At 40.3% G+C, this 19,199-nt stretch overlaps 1 protein-coding gene across 1 annotated transcript; it reads left to right on the top strand.

Annotated features, from left to right (window-relative positions):
• The first annotated feature begins 2,882 nt into the window (after nt 1–2,882).
• Nucleotides 2,883–3,438, top strand: LOC121795309 (glutaredoxin-C11-like). Its single transcript, XM_042193828.1, has one exon. It carries the CDS (start codon nt 3,009–3,011, stop codon nt 3,315–3,317), a length of 309 nt encoding a protein of 102 aa, XP_042049762.1. The 5' UTR covers nt 2,883–3,008; the 3' UTR covers nt 3,318–3,438.
• Nucleotides 3,439–19,199: the final 15,761 nt, after the last annotated feature.

Genomic DNA, 19,199 nt, shown 5'->3' on the forward strand with positions numbered 1-19,199 from the left:
ACCACAAAAAATACAGGAAAAAAGCAAGGCCAGAAAATCAAGAAGAGAATTCACCTCGGCGAAGTCCGTGGGCCATAAAAACGGCTCACAGATATGTTCCGAAGGAGGCGCCAAGACCACGTCTTTCTCTGGCGCTCTCGGGGGCTTCTGGGCCTTCCCCCTCCCCTTTGCCGAAGTTGACTCCGGCTTCTTCGGATCCGAAGAGGTTTTTTGCCTTTTCGGAGTCCTCTCGGCATCAGACGCCGAGCTGGTGGTTTTCGGCCTCTCCGGCTCCTTGGACTCCGAAGATTTTCGGGTAGCCTTGTTCAGCATGTACACTGCCAAAAAGCAAGAAAGCAAGGTTAGTTTTCTTCGTTAAAGCAGTAGAACATAAAGGTAAAGAGAAATCCTCACCCTCGGCCTCTTCGTCCGAAGACGAGATGTCGAACACGACGTCGCCCTTGACGAGCTCAGACTCCGTGTATTGTTTCCTAACTATGGGAATCTTGTTGAGCTCGCCATCGAGCTCGGCCAATGGTTCTAACCGAGGATGAGGAATCACGGACTTCGGCCCTCTCCAGGGGAAGCCCGGAGCCGCTGTCCTATTATAAAAAAAGAAGCGGTTTTGCCATTTCGGCCACTTGGTTTTGCAGAATGCCCTAAAAGGCTGTAAGGGGATCAAGTAAAACCAAGATCCCTTCCTTTTAAATTGGAAAAAATTAAGGATTGCCCGCAGAGACAGATCCTTATCTAACCTACGGAGTTCGGCAGCAAAAGCCGACAAGTGCCTCCAAGAATTCGGAGTCACCTGACCTAAAGGGAGTTGAAAAAAATCAAGAAGCTCTACAAAAGGTGGGGGAAGAGGGAAACGAAGCCCGCATTCTAAGCAGGCTTCGTAAACGGTGGCATAACCCTCCGGCGGGTCGTTAGCCCTATGATCATCGTCGGGAACCACCGCCTTCCCCCCAGGAAAAGAGTATTTTTCGTAAAGGGATATCACAGTATCCTTACTCAAGATACTGTGAAAATACTCTACGGTCTTCTCCCCGGATTCTTTCCGGCTAGAAGACCCCTTACCCCCTTTTCTACCGCTACCAGACTCAGACGAAGAAGAAGCAGACATGGTTCTTACTCTTTGAAAGTTTGAAGAAATCCTGAGGAAATTTTTGAAAGCGGAAGGAAATTTTTCACGCAAAAGATAGAGAGTGCAGAAGAAGCCAATAGCAAAGGTGTTCAAATGATGAAGAAAGGCGGTATTTATCAGATTTGGAAAAGATTTCAAATCATCGCACCGTTTCATATTCCACCTTTTCAGGATTCGACGGCCGGATTTTACTGTCGCATTTAATGCCGCATTTAATGCAGTCACGCGCAGGGCACGTCCCCTGACTTCAGCCTCCCCCGTACCCTTTTCCAGAATGCCGAAGTGACTCGCTTCGCCGAAGTGATTCACTTCGCTTTTCGGGGGGGGTAGTGATGGGGTGCGTACTAAACAAGCCCAACAGCAATGACGGCCCATCAGCCCAAAGCCCAAGGAAGAGTATGAGTTCGGCATTACCAAAGAGTTCGGCCTCAGCCTACAGCTCGGTAAAAGCCATCCTATCAAGCTCTGCTCTCAGGTCGGCATCAAGCTCTACTCTCAGATCGGCAACCAAAGCAGTTCGGTCTCAGTATTCGACCGAACAAGGAGTTAGTGGACCCATACAGGATGTCCAACACACCCACTACCACGTGGTGTCAACTCAGGCCACGATCGTAGGCCATGACCTACGCTACATCCACGATCTTAGGCCATGACCTACACGACATCCACGACTTAGGGTGGTGATGCAAGCCACGATCTTAGTTCAAGATATAAATAGAACTTAGATCAGATAGAAGAAGGTTAAGCTCTCTAGAGATAAAATAGCAAATAGCAAGTTTGTATTTGTAAGCTGTAGAAAACAGATCAAGCAATACAATCTTGCCCTCCCTTCTTCCCGTGGACGTAGATTTACTTCAGTAAATCGAACCACGTAAATTCTTTGTGTCGTAGTTTTCATTCTCTACCAGCAATTACTAACATCAGAAATTCGCGGATCCATCAGTTTGCAATCCGAAAAGTCCAAAAATCCGATAGGGTTAATCTTATTGACATGCCTGATACTTTGTAACTCAAAGTTTATTACTCATGTTATCTAAAAGTATGCCCTTCTTTGAATAAAACCTTATACTCCAATAATACTTCATATAATAATATGAAAATTCAGTCTCTATTAAAGTCAATAATTCTCCATTAACTTTTAAATCCCTCTTCTCCGCGGAAAATTTGGGAAGAGTTGAAAACCGGTTTTGTTAAAAATATCGGAAATTGAATCAGAAAATACAGATTCTATACTATACCTATCCCGAAAAGTAATGATAGAAAGTCTACATAAAAACAAGAGAATATTGTTTGTAACGTTTAATTTCAACTCCCCAACTATACTTATTATCATTACTCCATCACACATGCATCTCTGTCTCTCTCTAGCCTACACATAGCATGGGAAGAATTGATTGATAAATTCAAAAAATCATACAGATGATAACATAAAACTGATTCTCCTGACTTTGCCAGTGTCAAAAACCGCGTTGCGATATACATTTTGTGTTGCAGGAAAAGTGTTTGATAAAATGCGTGTTTGTGGCGTCAGATTCTAAAGTGGTATTGCAGTGGATAAGTTCTTATCCTTTTAAATTCCTACACATCAGCCACCACACTATCCCACAAAGGTAATCACAAGAAGAATAAAGGATTTTAATCCATAATTTACATCTATTTGAATATAAATTACGAAATTATGCGGAGGGACTTTTGTTGGTATAAAATTTGTGGTGGAATCATAATGAGTAACAACTGTACTTGGAAATGATGAGAGACCATTTTTCTTATCCAAAAAATCCTACTACATCATGTGTGTGTATCTATAAATAGAAGCATGGACAAGCCTCCTCTCAAGTCTCAACAACAAGTGAGTAAAATTAAACACAAGTATTAAAGGGAATTAATGGAGATAGTGAGAGAGGTAGCAAGGAAGAATGCAGCAGTGATATTCACCAAGAGCTGGTGCTGCATGTGTCACAGTATGAAGGCCCTCTTGTACGAGCTAGGCGCCAGCCCGGCTGTGTACGAGCTCGACCAGCATGTGAATGGGCCCCAAATGGAGTGGGGCTTGAGGGCTCTTGGCTGCTGCCCCGTCGTCCCTGTTGTGTTCATTGGCGGCGCCTTGGTGGGCTCGGCCGAAGACATCATCTCTCTCCATGTTGATGGATCACTCAAGCATATGCTCATCAATGCCAAGGCTATTTGGTTATAATCTATCTATTTGGGACCCTCCCTCCCTTGTAATTGTAAATTCATAGGAGTACTATATACTTTCATCTTTCATCAACCCAATTTAACCTTTTTATTAATATAGATTGCCAGTTTTATCTCCACTTTCGTTTCTAATTTAACTCACATTTCTCAAAATTCATGTCAAAATGTAAGGGGACTCCTAATTATAGATAGAGTGAAGATTAAATTTCTAAAATTTCAAGTATTCTTTATTCTCAAATTGAGTGTTGTTGAACACGAGCGAGCATCCACAACCGTGCTCTTGCCAGCGGCACGGTTGTGGGCCCGGGCGGTACTATTCATGCCTGCTCTCTGGCAAGAGCACAACACCCACAACTGTGCTCTTCCGCAAGGACGAGCACAATTAATATAAAATTCAATTACACAAAAACATTTCCATAATATTAAAATTCATTTAAAACCCACAATAAATATTACAAATGACAAATAAAATTAAACATTGCATAATTAAAATCCTAAAAATTAAAAATGACACTACTCGTTGCCGAATTTCGCCCACATGTGGTTGATTAGGTCTTCTTGTAGTTGATTGTGGATTCGAGTATCGCGCATTGTGTGTCTTGTCTCGATCCTCTGGCCAACCGTCGTATGCTCGCCTCGGCGTAGGGGAGACCTCGCTGTTGAGCTTCCGGCTTCGTCCTCGTCGTAGAAGCTAGCCGCCCTCGGCCCTTCGTCGGCTATAATCATGTTGTGTAATATAATACACGTGAACATGATGTCGGCGATATTATTCACGTACCACAGCCGAGCCGGGGCCTTCACAATGTTGAATCGAGCTTGAAGGACCCCGAAGGCTCTTTCGACATCTTTCCGCGCTGACTCTTGACGCTGCGCAAAAAGAACCCGTCTCGGGTCGTGCGGGTTGTGGAGCGTCTTCACGAACGTCGACCACCTTGGGTAGATACCATCGGCGAGATAGTAACCCATGCGGTATATATTTCCGTTGATGGTGAAGTCGATCGCCGGTGCTACACCATTCATCACATCATTGAAGAGTGGTGACGAATATAGCACATTCAAGTCGTTGTTGGATCCAGCAACGCCGAAATATGCATGCCAAATCCATTGAAGAGTGGTGACGAATATAGCAGGGGTATTCGCCGCGACATATGCTTCGTAAGCGGCACGATGTTGTTCGTAGTATTCTTGTTCTTCGCGTTCCGCTTCCGCCATAATATGGGTGAAATCCATTTGAGATTTTGAGTGGGGGATGAATGTGTTGATAGTTTGTATGAGAATTATGAATGAGAGATGAATGAGAGATGATTTGATGTGATAAATGGATGATGAATGTGTGTATTTATAGATGATTTTGGGGGAAAAAAAATAAAAAAAATCAAAAAAATTCAGAAAAAACGGGAAAAAAACGGCCATATTTTTGGGATTTGGAAAATATTTTTTTTTATTTTTTAGCATTATTTATAATTAAATACCGATTTTTAAAAAAATAAAATAAAAAAAAGTTTAAACACAACGGCTATGCCGTTGACGAATGGGAGCGCGCCACGTGTGCGTCCGCTGGCACGGACGTGCTCGATACATCGAGCAGCGCCGTGCCAGCGGCGCGGCTGCAGCGGCGGCGGTCCTGCGCCTTGCCAACGGCGCGGACGGCGGTGGCGTCTTTCGCCACCGCTGCGGATGCTCTTAGCTCGACTAACTACGGACTTTATTATTTAGTATGTGAATAAATGCTCTACTTAAGTGAGTGAAATAAAAGTTTGCAAAATTTAAGTCATACTTATAGGAAATACAAGTGAAATGTATTAGTAATATTCATAGTTTATTTACTAAATATAGAAAAACTGAAATAAAATATTTGAAGGTAGAAAACTCAAAATGATAATAGTATGAGATATTTAATGGCGAACATGTGCATTCCTATGGCAGCTTAATTTAAGTAAATAGTGAGGCTACTCAACTCATTTACACTAACTACTCTGGACGTTTATTAATTTAAATAGAAAACATTAATTTTTGTCCCTAGATGAATCATGGCGCTTCAAAAAATGTCACATTGTTAATATCCCAAATAAAATTAAGGACTCAAAAAGAAGTGTCATAAATTAATTATTGGACGCTTTAAAGTTGTGTTTAAAATTCACAATGACGCCTCGACTTTTTATTAGTGCCAATAGTAGGACTGTTAGACAAAATGTAACTTAGAGATGTGCACAAAAACTTTCTTTGATCTGTTTGAATTTTAATCAAAATTTATCAAATAAACCAATTGAGTATATTATATACAGTACATACTACCTCGTCCAGCGACCATTATCAATGCCCATGTTGTTTTTATTTGGACTATCCATAATAATTAGTTATCATTATTTTTTATAAGTTTCAATCTCCAATGAAATAGAAATTATTCTCCGTTAATAATATTTAAACTACTTTTTCTCTTCATCTCTCTTTTATTTTACTAGCGTTAGCGTTGCATTTAAACTCGTAACTTCCAGTACTATTGGTAATGGACGCTGGATGGAGGTAGTTTGTACTGTATAAAATATACTCCTACTCAATTGGTTTATTTGACTGATTTAGATTAAAATTCAAACATATAGACGAAAAAAGTTTTTGTGTACTGAAAGTTAATCAAACAGGTATACTGCAAATTAATTGACGCAAACATATCCAATTGATTTGTTGGTGTAGCTACTAGCTAGGTTCCTCTGCACCTCCATTTGCACTCGCAAGGGAAAAACACTAACACAAATTATTGTTACAACTCGAAATTCCAGTTTAATTTCTTCATAAATACTATTCCTACGCCACTCTCTATGGGAAAAGGGGCAGAAAAGAAAGGTAGATTCACTTTGAAGGTCATGGAATAAAGGCCTAAAGAGTCATATATATAAGGATTCATAATATTCCTAAAAAGCTAACCTTTAACAGAAATCATTCTTGGGATGGCCTAGCTGATGAGTTGGCAACGAATTTCATTACTATCCATGTCCTATGTTATTATAAGTATTACAACAAAAAATATGGGGAAATTCATACTATATGATCATATTGTATGTGAATCAACACTATATTCAGAATTTCAGATGGTCAACTTATATATAATTAAGAGAATATAATTATAGATCGAATTTGCTCAGCCCCGAAGCTACTTTGGTTACACCCTCTAAATACATGGTACAAATGAGGTTTAACTGAAAATTAGTCAAATCTCCATTCACTATATCATCATCGCAAACATTAGTAGTACTAGTACGTATATATATATACATGCAACGTATGATACCAAAATTAAACTTGAAATGCATTTTCTAATTATTAATTTAATGTAATTCTGGTTATCATTAAGCTCGCCCCTATCAACGTAACATCATGAAACTGTGGAACCTCTTCTATGTTAGTACTAAGACACACAGATTCTACATCAATAAAACTATCCAGCTACCCACACAAGACTTTTTTTTGTAAATATACAAAATTAAAATTTTAAAAATTACCCCCAAAAAAAGCCTTATGTGGGGCGGCCATTTGATTAGCATCACTCTCAATTTATATCGGATCATATTGAAAAAAACGCGTGAGGGAAACTTTTCATCTTTGTATAACCTCCAATTGGTTTATGGTGTCTTTTAATGTCAAGACTTTTGAAGTGGTCTCTCCTATCCTATAAATAGGTGGGTTTGAGAGATGAGAAATACACCAATAAAATCATTCTCTCTTCTCTCTAGCTCTCTACATCCTAGTTCATATAGGAGCATTGCATAACTCGATTCTCGGAACTCTATCAAGTTCAACGTTGCCTAGCGGGTTTGATGTGCTTCTACACGCTAGGAGGAAGTCGTTTTTATCTTTGGGGGCAATACGTCATTCTGTGAGCACTATTCGGGGCGCAATTTGTCTTACGGAAAGAGGGCTTTCCTCGACTCGACTTATAGTTTGGTTTGTTTTATTATTTTCGTTGTAATTTCCATTCCACTTTTGTTGTTATCTTCCTTCGATTGTAATAGTTAGAGTACCGCTTGTACATGGCTTGAGAATTTTATCCCATTAATTCTAACAATCGCAAGACAAATTAGTGTACTCTTCTAAGACATGATTATGCCAATCGAAGTTGGAAGAAACATGAGCTCCAAAGCTGGAATGAAGAAACAAACAGTCGCAATGTTCATGAGCTACGAAATGGTTAATTCCTTGAGATCTATTCTCTTGAGAATTGTGTTTATCGTTTGTCTTTTGACAAACAAGACCAATTTAGACTTGGTAGTAGTAATTGTGATGCATGGGTTGTTGAATATACCAATGCACATATGGTTCAATATAATTGTGTACTTATTAATGGAGACAATATTGTGCTAATTATTTGAACGTGTTGTTATAAACAACAAAGATCACGAGGTGGTCGCAATGGTCTCCGACGTGAACCATGGTAATAATCCAAATGAATGGTTTGTTGATACGGGTGCCACATGTCATGTGTGCTCCGAGAGAAGCGTTTTTTCTACTTACAAATCTGTTGCAGGTAGAAAAGTACGCATGGGAAACCAAGCCTCTTCTGAGGTGGTTGGTGTGGGTAATGTGTTCCTAAAATTAGGGTCTGGAAAGGTTGTTACCCTTAAGGATGTGTTGCATGTCCCTAACATCCGAAATAATTTGGTGTCAGGCTCACTTCTAGTAAATCATGGATTTTCACTAGAATTTGAGTGTGAAAAGGTTATATTGACCAAGTATGAAAAGTTCATAGGTGAAGGTCACCTAGTGAATGGGCTTTTTGAGCTGAATGTTTCGGTCATTCACCGTGGAAAGGGAACAAGCAATAAGGAAGATGACGCATCCTCTTATTTGCTTGAGAGCTCTGATTTATGGCATAATAGATTGGGACATGTAAATCTAAATGCTATAAAAAGATTAGTAAATCTTAATTCACTAAAAGTAGATAAGTTTAACTCACAAGAAAGATGTCAAGTGTGTGTTGAAGCCAAAATGGCTAAGCTGCCCTTCCATTCAGTAGAGCAGAGCACAAAACCTCTTGAGTTGATCCATACAGACGTATGTGATTTGAAATTTGTGCAAACAAGAGGTGGTAAAAAGTATTTCATCACTTTTATAGATGATTGCACAAGGTATTGTTACCTTTACTTATTAAGAAGTAAAGATGAAGCAATTGAGAAGTCAAAAATCAACTTAATTGTCGAATTAAGTGTGTTCGAAGTGATAGAGGTGGTGAGTATGTAGCGCCATTTGCAGAATTATGTCATGCAAGTTGTATAATTCACCAAACCACAGCTCCATATTCTCCTCACTCGAATGGTGTTGCTGAACTCAAAAATCGAACACTTAAAGAGATGATGAATGCTCTGTTGATTGTCCAGAGCCTTTGTCCTAGCGGTAAGGAGCTTAGACATTATTGCATGAGGTGTCGAGTTCGAGCCCTCTTGACAACAGTTGTAATTTCCTCATATCTATAGTATAGGAGTTTATTTGTAATTTCCTCCATTATATAGGAGTTAAATTTTTTTTAAAGAATGCTCTGTTGATTAATTTAGGTTTACCCAGAACAGGTGGGTGAGGCTATGCTAACGACAAATTATATCTTGAATAAGATTCCACTTAAAAATAAGGATGTGACTCCTTATGAACTGTGGAAAGGGAAGAAACCTTCGTATTCATACCTCAAATTGTGGGGTGCTTAGCGAAGGTAGAAGTGCCACCTCCGAAACAAGTTGCTATTGGCCTTAAAAATAGTTGATTGCATATGTCAGTTGTGTCTGGCGTGGCTGAAGGAACAACAATTAAGTCAAGAAATGCTATATTCTTTGAGAATGTGTACCCTTGCAAGAAGCAGGAGGATCGTTCTAGTGAAAGAATGATGGATGAATCCACTAGTTCTAATCCTCCAAAAAGGACAATGTCAAGTCCCGAGGATGTAGAACCAATACGTGGTAAAAGAGTAAAATTGCTAAGGCATTTGGTCCCGACTTCATAACTTTTATGTTGGATGACCAAATTCGTTGGCAGAAGCGCTATCTGGCCCAGATGCGTCATTCTGGCAAGAAGCGATCAATAGTGAAATTGAATCAATTATGAGAAATAACACATGGGTGTTAGTAGACTTGCCAGAAGACTGTAAGACCTTAGGGTGCAAGTGGATCCTGAGAAGGAAATATAAAACTAATGGTACTATTGAAAAGTATAAAGCTCGCCTAGTTGTGAAAGGCTTTAAGCAGCAAGAAGGATATGACTTCTTCGACACGTATTCACTCGTTACGAGAATCACTTCCATTCGGGTGCTTCTTGCGATTGTTGCTTTGCACAATCTTGAGATTCACCAAATGGATGTGAAAACTGCATTTCTGAATGGTGAATTATAGGAAGAAATTTATATGGAGCAATCTGAAGGGTTTGTAGTACCTGCCCAAGAAAGGAAGGTATGCAAACTAGTGAGGTCTCTATATGGATTGAAACAAGCACATTTGCAATGGCACTTGAAGTTTGACAATATGATATTGTCAAATGGGTTCACTATCAATGAGTGTGATAAGTGTGTTTACATTAAGAACTCAGATAACGGTTTTGTTATTGTGTGTCTTTATGTAGATGATATGTTGATTATGGGCAGCAATAGTGCCATTATCAACGAAACCAAAAATATGTTGAAGAGAAATTTCGACATGAAAGATATGGGTCTAGCTGATGTGATTCTCGGAATCAAAATTAAAATGAATCATGAGGGAATTGCTTTGACACAATCTCATTATATTGAGAAAATGCTTAAGAAGTTTCACTCGTTTGATTGTGAGCCAGCTAAGACTCCATTGGAACTCAATGTGCATTTGAGTAAGCACACGGTGAGCCTGTAGCTCAAGAAGAATATGCAAGGATCGTAGGGAGTTTGATGTTTATAACTAACTGCACCCGACCAGCTCTTGCGTGTACGGTGAATAAGCTGAGCCAATTTACGAGCAACCCAAGCAAAGAACATTGGAAAGCTCTGCGTAGGGTTTTGAGATACTTGAAGTATACTCTTAACTTTGAGCTGCAATACACAAACTATCTCCAAGTACTTGAAGGGTACTGTGATGCAAATTGGATATCTGATTCAAAAGACTCGTTTTCGACGAGTGGGTATGTGTTCACTGTGGGGGGTGGAGCTGTTTCATGGAAGTCAATGAAACAGATGTGTATAGCTCGATCCACCATGGAATCCAAGTTTATCGCTTTAGACAAAGTAGGGGAAAAAGCCGAGTGGCTTAGAAACTTTCTAGAAGATATTCCATGTTGGAAGAAGTCGTGCCAACAATAGTGATATACTGTGATAGCCAAACGGCTATAGGGAGAACACATATTGGCTTATACAATGGTAAGTCTCGACATATTCGTCGACAACATAATACCGTAAGGCAATTGATCACAAGTGGTGTTATCGCAGTTGACTATGTAAGGTCAGTGGATAACTTAGCGGATCCGTTAACGAAAAGTTTAAACCGTGATCAAATGCATAAATTGCTAAAAGGAATGAGACTGAAAACCACATCTTAAAAGATGATTGTAGTGGTAACCCAACCATACGATTGGAGATCCCATGGGCTTGGTTCAATGGGAAAATGAAGTTATATGATTCTAGTTGTAACACTAGGAAGATTTTTAATCTTCACCCATTCTTTAGAAAGCATTGAGTGTTGTAACATGCATGTGGTAAGAGGCTAAGTTTTGACTTTTAATGATTCTGAGAAACCTCGAGGAGGTGGGTATTGTAGGATACCTGGAAAAGAATCACCTATGTAAGTGAAGAAGTGTGGGCCGCTTCAACATGTGAATCAATTATGAATCCAAAGTGGTGTTCCATGGCCAGTAAAGGACACAAACGTGAGAACTGATGAGTTTGTAAATAATATTGTGTCAATATTATTGTCTCGGTATACACCAAGGAGGAATGGTTCAAGGCATCACGTCCACCATGCCACCGGTATGCCCAATAGTGTTGACTATGGAAAGTTAAAGCTCCAAGCTACTATTCCAAATGCAATATTGTTTCTCGAGGATTGAGCAAAGAGTCTGCATGCATGCATACACGTCTTGTGTTGGTTTGAGCTTGCAGTGCTCTAACCAATGTGTGGGATTATTGGAAAAAAACGTGTAAAATGTGGGAAACTTTTGATGTGGCCAAACCTTTGGCTTTTCATCTTGTGTAACCTCCAATTGGTTTATGGTGTCCCTTAATGCCAAGACTTTTGAAGTGCTCTCTCATATCCTATAAATAGGTGGGTTTGAGAGATGAGAAATACACCAACAAAATCATTCTCTCTTCTCTCTAGCTCTCTACATCCTAGTTCGCATATATGAGCATTGCATAGCTCGATTCTCGGAACTCCATCAAATTCGCCGGTGCCTAGCGGGTTTGAGGGGCTTCTACACGCTAGGAGGAAGTCGTTTTATCTTTGGGGGCAATACGCTATTCCGTGAGCACTAGCCGGGGTGTAATTTGTCTTGCGGAAAGAGGGCTTTCCTCGACTCGACTTATAGTTTGATTTGTTTTATTATTTTCGTTGTAATTTTCATTCCACTTTTGTTGTTATCTTCCTTCGATTGTAATAGTTAGAGTACCGCATGTACACGACTTATGAATTTTATCCCATTAATTCTAACAGATCAAGCAAAAATTAACCAACATATCAGGTCAGGCCAAATGGGCTTAGGCCTATAATCTTATTGGTTGTTCACTCATTTTTTTCTTGAGGAACATACAACACCACTTCACTTCAATAACTTGCACACATGCATGCAATGGCGGATCCAGAAAATGTAATTTGTGGGGTCGGATATAAAAATTTAATGGTGATAAATATAATATTTACATAATTATTTAAAAATTATATATTTTAAATAGTCATATTTCTATTCAGTAAGCAATAGTTAATTTCTTAAAATATCAATATACAGGAGCGTAGCCAGGAATTCTACTCAGAAAAGGTAAAAATATACATGAGAAAAATATGGAGAATTGAGAGGTTGCATTTATGAAGAAATATAAATAAACTTTTGCAAATTTATCGATCAAAATACACTATATGTGGAAGTATGAGGAGTATTTGCTCCACATGAAGACCATGTCGTCCTCCACTGTCCATAGATACAGGTATAGAAACATAAATTTAAATAAGCCGGTGTTAATATTTTAAAAATAATAACATTGTAAAAAATATACTAGGATAGTAATAAAAAAATAACTAAATTCTAATAATACATAACTAGATATCAAAATTGATCATAAAAATTACAAAATGAAACCACATTTTGAAAATTTAATACTAGTATTTTACTTGAAATCTAGAATATGTTATATCTCATATATAAAGAAAAATAAATAAATAAAAATAAATCTATAAAATAAGGTATTAGATATAAAGTTAAATAAATCCATTTAGTTAAGCGATACTCCTACCACAACTAATTAAAATAAATTAAACCCCAAACTCATTTATTATTATTTTTAATTAGATTAATGGGCTGATTGACCTCTAAATGAAGGCTATTTGACCAAATGAAACCCGTCCGATTCGCATGAGTCCACAACCAATTAACCAAACCCAACCACAATACCATGTCAATATTTAACCTAATACACACCCGCCGCTATCTTCTTCTCATTTCTTTCTCCTTCTGCACTTTTTCTTCTTCCTTCATGCTGATGCCAGAAGGTTTTGGGTGGAGTTGAAGCTTCCGTGGGGTCGGAGGCAGACCTGTGCTGGGTCAATGGTCGATGATGATGTTTTCCGGCAGTGCTCGGTGGACCGCCGGTGACCCCACCTGGGTCCGCCGCTGCATGCATGTATAAGTTTTAAGCCCAGATAGTTCCATCAAAAATTCATATTAAAATAGTACTTGCAGTCAATATTTACACCCCAATTAATTTCACTTAAAACCTCTAAACGTGTAGTTTTCCGAGGGAATTTTATAAAAAAAAACAAAGTAAAATTTAATACTAATAAAGAAAACTTAGTTAAGCAAATAAAACAGAGTATTTTGTGAGCCTAAAACAAATGTTCATCCAAATTTCAATAAAAATTAAGGGATAAAATAAAAATTGTTTTCCCCACACATATAGTATATTAGGCCATCCACTCACTTAACCGTCCTTAACCGTCCCTTAAATTATTATTCACGGGCCCCACTGTACTTTTTTGCTCTATCCCTTAACTAAGGGACGGAACCTGCAACCCTTCATCCTTTAACTGTCCCTTAAATTACTATTCATTCAATTTTATTTTTTATTTTTATTTCCAACCAAATTCAATTATAAAAAACACACTTCATTAAAAATAAAATAAAAATACAACATAAAATAAAAATACAACTTAAAATTTTAAAAAATAAAAAAAGACATAATTAAAATCCTAAAAAAATAAAAATGACATAATTTAAAATACAATTTTATAGAAAATAAAAAAACTACTCCGCCGGCGAATCATCCCCCGAAGGTGGTGGAGGTGCACTGAAGCAGTGAGGAGGCGGAATGCCAAGTTGTGCTGCCATAAACGTAATTCCGTTAAGCCAGGCTTGGTATTGGGCGAGGGTCATGCGGGAAGTGTCCGCCATTGTGGCGGTCATGTACATGGCCATAAGGGAGTTGGGGGGTCCCCCCGAGCCCGAGCCCAAGCCCGCCTGGCTTGATTCGGCCCGGCCCCTCCTCCCTCTAGCTGCCTTCGCCGCATTTCTCCCTTGCGGCCGACGTCGCCCATGGGAGGACCCCCCGGCGAGGCAAACTCTTGTGGCCCGCTGCCCGAACCGCCCTCACCAGACGAGTATTGGTCACTCGCCGTGTGCTTCGTGTGCTTCGAGGTCGAGCCCGTGCTGGACCGCACACCGCCAGCCCACATTTCCTCGTCCTTGATGACCTCCCAAACATCGACATATTTGAATTGTTTGCTGGTATCGTCGAAGTAGACCCGCAAAGCCGACCTCAGAATGTCGGCTCCCGTGGTCATGAGCCGCTTCATTCTTGTGGATGACGCATAATCGTTTGACCTCTCTGTTGACTCGGTCAAAGTGAACGCGGAGCATCTTATATGTGCGGCGGCGGGACCCCTTCGGCTTAATCTGGTGGTAGGCCGCGGTGACCTTTTCCAAGAAGCACTTCTGGGGTTGTGGATTCCCGACGATGGGATCGTACGAGACGCTGATCCAGGCGTTGTACACCGCCAGCGTTTCTTTGGGGCCGTACGGATGCCGGCCTAGATCCTCCTCCTCCTCCTCGTCCGCCTTCGCCTCCGCTGGAGCTTCCACCGCCTCGGCCTCCTCCCCGCCTCGGTCTTCTTCCGGAGTGGGTTCAACGGAATAATCCTCCCGAATCTGGGATAATCCCTGCGAATACCACGAGGCGGAGGGACGAGCGTATGCATCCACGTCAAAATTGGGTGGTTGGTACCCCCGGCGTCGACGAACCCTGGGTGCCCGCGTCGACGAACCCGAACCACCCAATGTGTTGTACATGCTCCCCCAGTCGCCGAATGCGTTGAGATCCCACCCGCCGGAGCCGCCACCGACGGAGTTTCCGTCGCCGGACATTTTGTGATGAGATGTTAGATAAAAATTGGAGAGGAAATGGAGATGATTTGGGAAAAATAGATGTGTAGTTGTGTATAAAATGAGGATGAATTAGGAGTATTTATAGAGTAAAAAAATAAAAAAATTTTAAAAAAAATTGAAAACGGCTATAAACGGTAATATTACCGTTTTTAATTTTTTATTTTATTTTTTTTATTTAATTCGAATTTTTTTTAAAAAGTGAATTATTGCGTCAGCGTGACGATGCCCACTCACGAGCCGGCGAGTGGGCGTCACGCATGGCGCCGGGGCGCGCCACGTCGCCTCGGCGCGTGGCGAGACGTCTCGCCAACCGTCACGGCGTGACGGAACGGGCTTGGGACGGGCTGGGGACGAGACGGGGCGCCGCAACGCCTCACGCCGCCGTCTCGTTTCTTCGTGATGGAATACGGGCCACCCACGTGACGCGTTGCGGGTGGGCTTAGGAGAGAGATTCAGTTGAAGCAGATGCAAGCTGTTCAAAGATTCACAGCGCACCGAAGTTATTCGTGATCACTTCAAAGACCAAGAAAGAATATATTATTCTTCCATGAAATTATTTTTCAATAATCCTGTTTCATTTCTAAATTGACCACTCAATTTTCATTATATTATTCTGCTTATATTTCATAAAGTGTACCCCAACGTCCAATTATTATTCCAGTATATATTTCCTCAAATAAATTCAGTACCTAAATTTATGGAATAATTACTACTCCCTTATCTGTAATTCTGCATATCACACGGTCAAAGATGTTACTTTCGCAAAGAATTTATTCATCATCATTAATTCAGTGGTCTAACTCTAACCACAACTACCTATCTCTCATTTTCTTCTTTTAATCGCGCTTTCGAATCTTCCTAAGCATCGGCATCACAAACTTTAATTTTACGTTATAAATATTATATTTGTCATAGTTACTTACTTTTTTCAAGCTTAATTTGGATTTTTTCAAATTTATGTTGTCAAAATTTTACAACGGATCTAATTAATCATTTCTCCCTTAGACCTTAAAAGGTGCCTTTAATTAAGAGTTCTTCACGTGTATATATATTCAGAATATATGTATAGATATATTATTAAAAAGGCCATTTATATTAATATTTGAGCATTTGCCTACATTTTTATAATTATTTATAGGTAATTTAACGGAAGACAAGTTGATGGTTGGCCTAATTTTCGGAGAAAGTGATAAATTCGTATTAGGACGCAATATATAATAGTAGTATATGATTGAATTTCAGAAATGTATGACTGATCAAGTCGGTAGGGGATTGCATAATTTGCATCTCCCTTGTGAATTTTGAACAAGTAAATTATGATGCAAGTGTAATCAATTTCATCTGGAACGCACCAATGGAGTAACGATTCCAACAAGAATTAGATTCAATGTCCCACTATCGCATATATATCGATTACTATGGTTCACCACTTTACTATCCACTTTTAAAATCTGTTTGTACTAATATAAGTATATAACACTTCATTAATGTGTCGCGCTCAAATAATCACATTTTTTTACATGTGTATTAAGCGTAAGGGCATCGACAAAGGGGTGGGTTGTTATGCCACATCGCTATATACCCGCCACACGCCCCCATCTCAGACAATGGGGGTCGTGCATTTTGTCCACGCAATATGCATGCGAGTGGGTATTTTCTTTACCCTAATTTTAAATTTTAAAAAAAATTATATTATAAAAATCATTTTAAAAATAAAATATTACTACTAAAATTTTACAATGAACATGCATAAAGGCGGAACCATAAATTATTAGTATAATTTTTTTTCATACGATCCTTTGCATTAGAGAAGTAATTGAAATCTTTATTGCATGGATGAGGTCAGGACGAAGCCTTTTAGGCCATCCATAATAGAAATAGCCCAGCAATAGCCCAGCCATAGCCTAACCACTGCCATATCATCAGCACTAACAATCCTCCTACCACATCATCAAAACAAGCAAATAGCCCAGCAATAGCCCAGCCATAACCTAGCCACATACTATCCACATCACTATTAACAAATATGTACAAAATGAAATAATTAACAATCACACAATATACGGAATTAAATTTACGACACAAAAACGAGAAAATTCACTAATATTAATAAAATTTAAAAAGTACATTAATTTAAAAAAAGTACATAATAAAAAAAAACTAACGTCGTGCAGTCCTCCGCGCCCATAACTCTTCAATTAAATCCTTTTGGAGTCGAATATGAGCCTCCATTTGGCGCATGTCGGCATGTGCTTGGAGGCGACCGTCTTCATCGTGGGGTACCCCACTCCGTACGTTAGGGGCGGCAACGCCGTGGCTTGGACCAGCTTCATTATCGTCGTTGGCCCAATCAGTCAGTTGTCCACCTTCATCTTCAACAATCATGTTGTGCATGATTATACAGGCGTACATTATATCAGCAATGCAGTCGACGTGCCACAAACGCGTTGGCCCCTTAACTGCCGCCCATCGAGCCTGGAGCACACCAAATGCGCGTTCCACGTCCTTGCGCGCCGACTCCTGCCGTGCCGCAAAGTAGGCCTTCTTCTCATCTCCTGGGCATCGGATCGTCTTCACAAAGACGGGCCACCTAGGGTATATCCCATCCGCCAAGTAGTAGCCCATATCATGTCGGTTGTCGTTGGCGACAAAACTGATGGGCGGACCGACACCCTGACACTGCTCGTTGAAAAGTGGCGACGAGTTGAGGACGTTGAGGTCGTTGTTCGAACCAGCTATCCCAAAATACGCATGCCAAATCCACAAACGGTAATCAGCTACGGCCTCGAGGATCATCGTGGGATTCTTTCCCTTGTAGCCGGTAGTGTACATCCCCTTCCAGGCGGCGGGGCAGTTCTTCCACTCCCAATGCATACAATCTATGCTGCCTAACATCCCTGGGAACCCATGTTGTTCCCCGTGCATCCGCAGCAGATCCCGGCAGTCATCGGGGGTAGGACTTCGAAGGTACTGATCACCGAATATTTCAATCACGCCCTGACAGAAATACTTCATACACTCCAGGGCAGTCGTCTCACCGATGTGGAGGTACTCGTCCCACATGTCTGCAGCGCCTCCGTAGGCCAACTGCCGGATTGCCGCAGTGCACTTTTGAATATGAGTGTGGCCGGGTCTGCCAGCCGCATCGTGCCTAAAGCGGAAATACAGATATCGTTGCTCCAATCCGTTAACAATACGCATAAACAGGGACATGCGCATCCTAAAACGGCGCCCGAAAAGGTTGGCGTTGAACCGCGGCTCCTGTGCGAAGTAGTCTTCGTATAGGCGCTGATGTGCAGCTACGTGATCACGATCAATCACCGCTCGGCGGTGTACCACTGGTCGAGGTTGAGGTACCGTCGGCTGCAAGGCCCTCTGCATCCATTGATCAATCTCACGGTTCGTATAGGCCTCTAGCGCTTCGTTCATTATACGCTCGTACTCCTCAGCATCCCCACCACTACCACCGGCGTTACTCATTTCTAGGTGTTGATCTTGTACAGAAATTAAGATAGAGAGAGTACTCGTTAATACAAGTGGTGCGAATGAAAATGACGGGCAAGTCGCGTATATATAGTGTTTCGGAAACAAAACAAAAAAATTAAAAATTCGCGCTAGGCGGTGCGCTAGGCGATCCGGACGCTGCAATAGCGCCTAGCGGATCGCCTAGCGCCACGGAACCGCCGAGCGCTAGGCTAGGCGGTGCGCTAGGCGGCTGCAATAGATCGCCTAGCGCACCGCCTAGCGCCGGCGCTCGGCTAGGCGGTGCGCTAGGCGCTATTGTGGATGCTCTAGTAGTTTTTCTACTCAAACATTCATTATGATTTATGAGTTCGATATGTGTAATTTTGCATTTAAGGGAAGCTTTTATTGCTTTGTATAAAAATATGTTAGATTTAGATACAAAATCAATACTTAGCTTAGTAGTAGTTGTGCTTTATTAATTACAATCTAAAGATTTAGTGAAGGAACGGTGTTAAAAACCTAGTTGTGAATGGTCCGTGTAGATAAAAATAAAAATTGTATTAATAAATACAAAATTTAACTAAAATATACCCAATTGAAAAGGTGAACAGTATATGCAAAAGTGAAAATAGTACAGCATGCATACAATAAGACACAGAAAAAAAAGTAAACCACATAATGAATCTCATGTAGTCCAATGGAGGTATATATAGGTTTCTATGATGTTCAAAAATAGAAAATTATCATTTACTAAATCATAAGAAAATATTGAATTCATCTATTTCTATTAAATTAACAGAAGTTATGATTTAAATAACAATTTTCCCTTAGC

The sequence above is a fragment of the Salvia splendens genome, chromosome 3, assembly GCF_004379255.2.
Source record: "Salvia splendens isolate huo1 chromosome 3, SspV2, whole genome shotgun sequence".
NCBI lineage: Eukaryota > Viridiplantae > Streptophyta > Magnoliopsida > Lamiales > Lamiaceae > Salvia > Salvia splendens.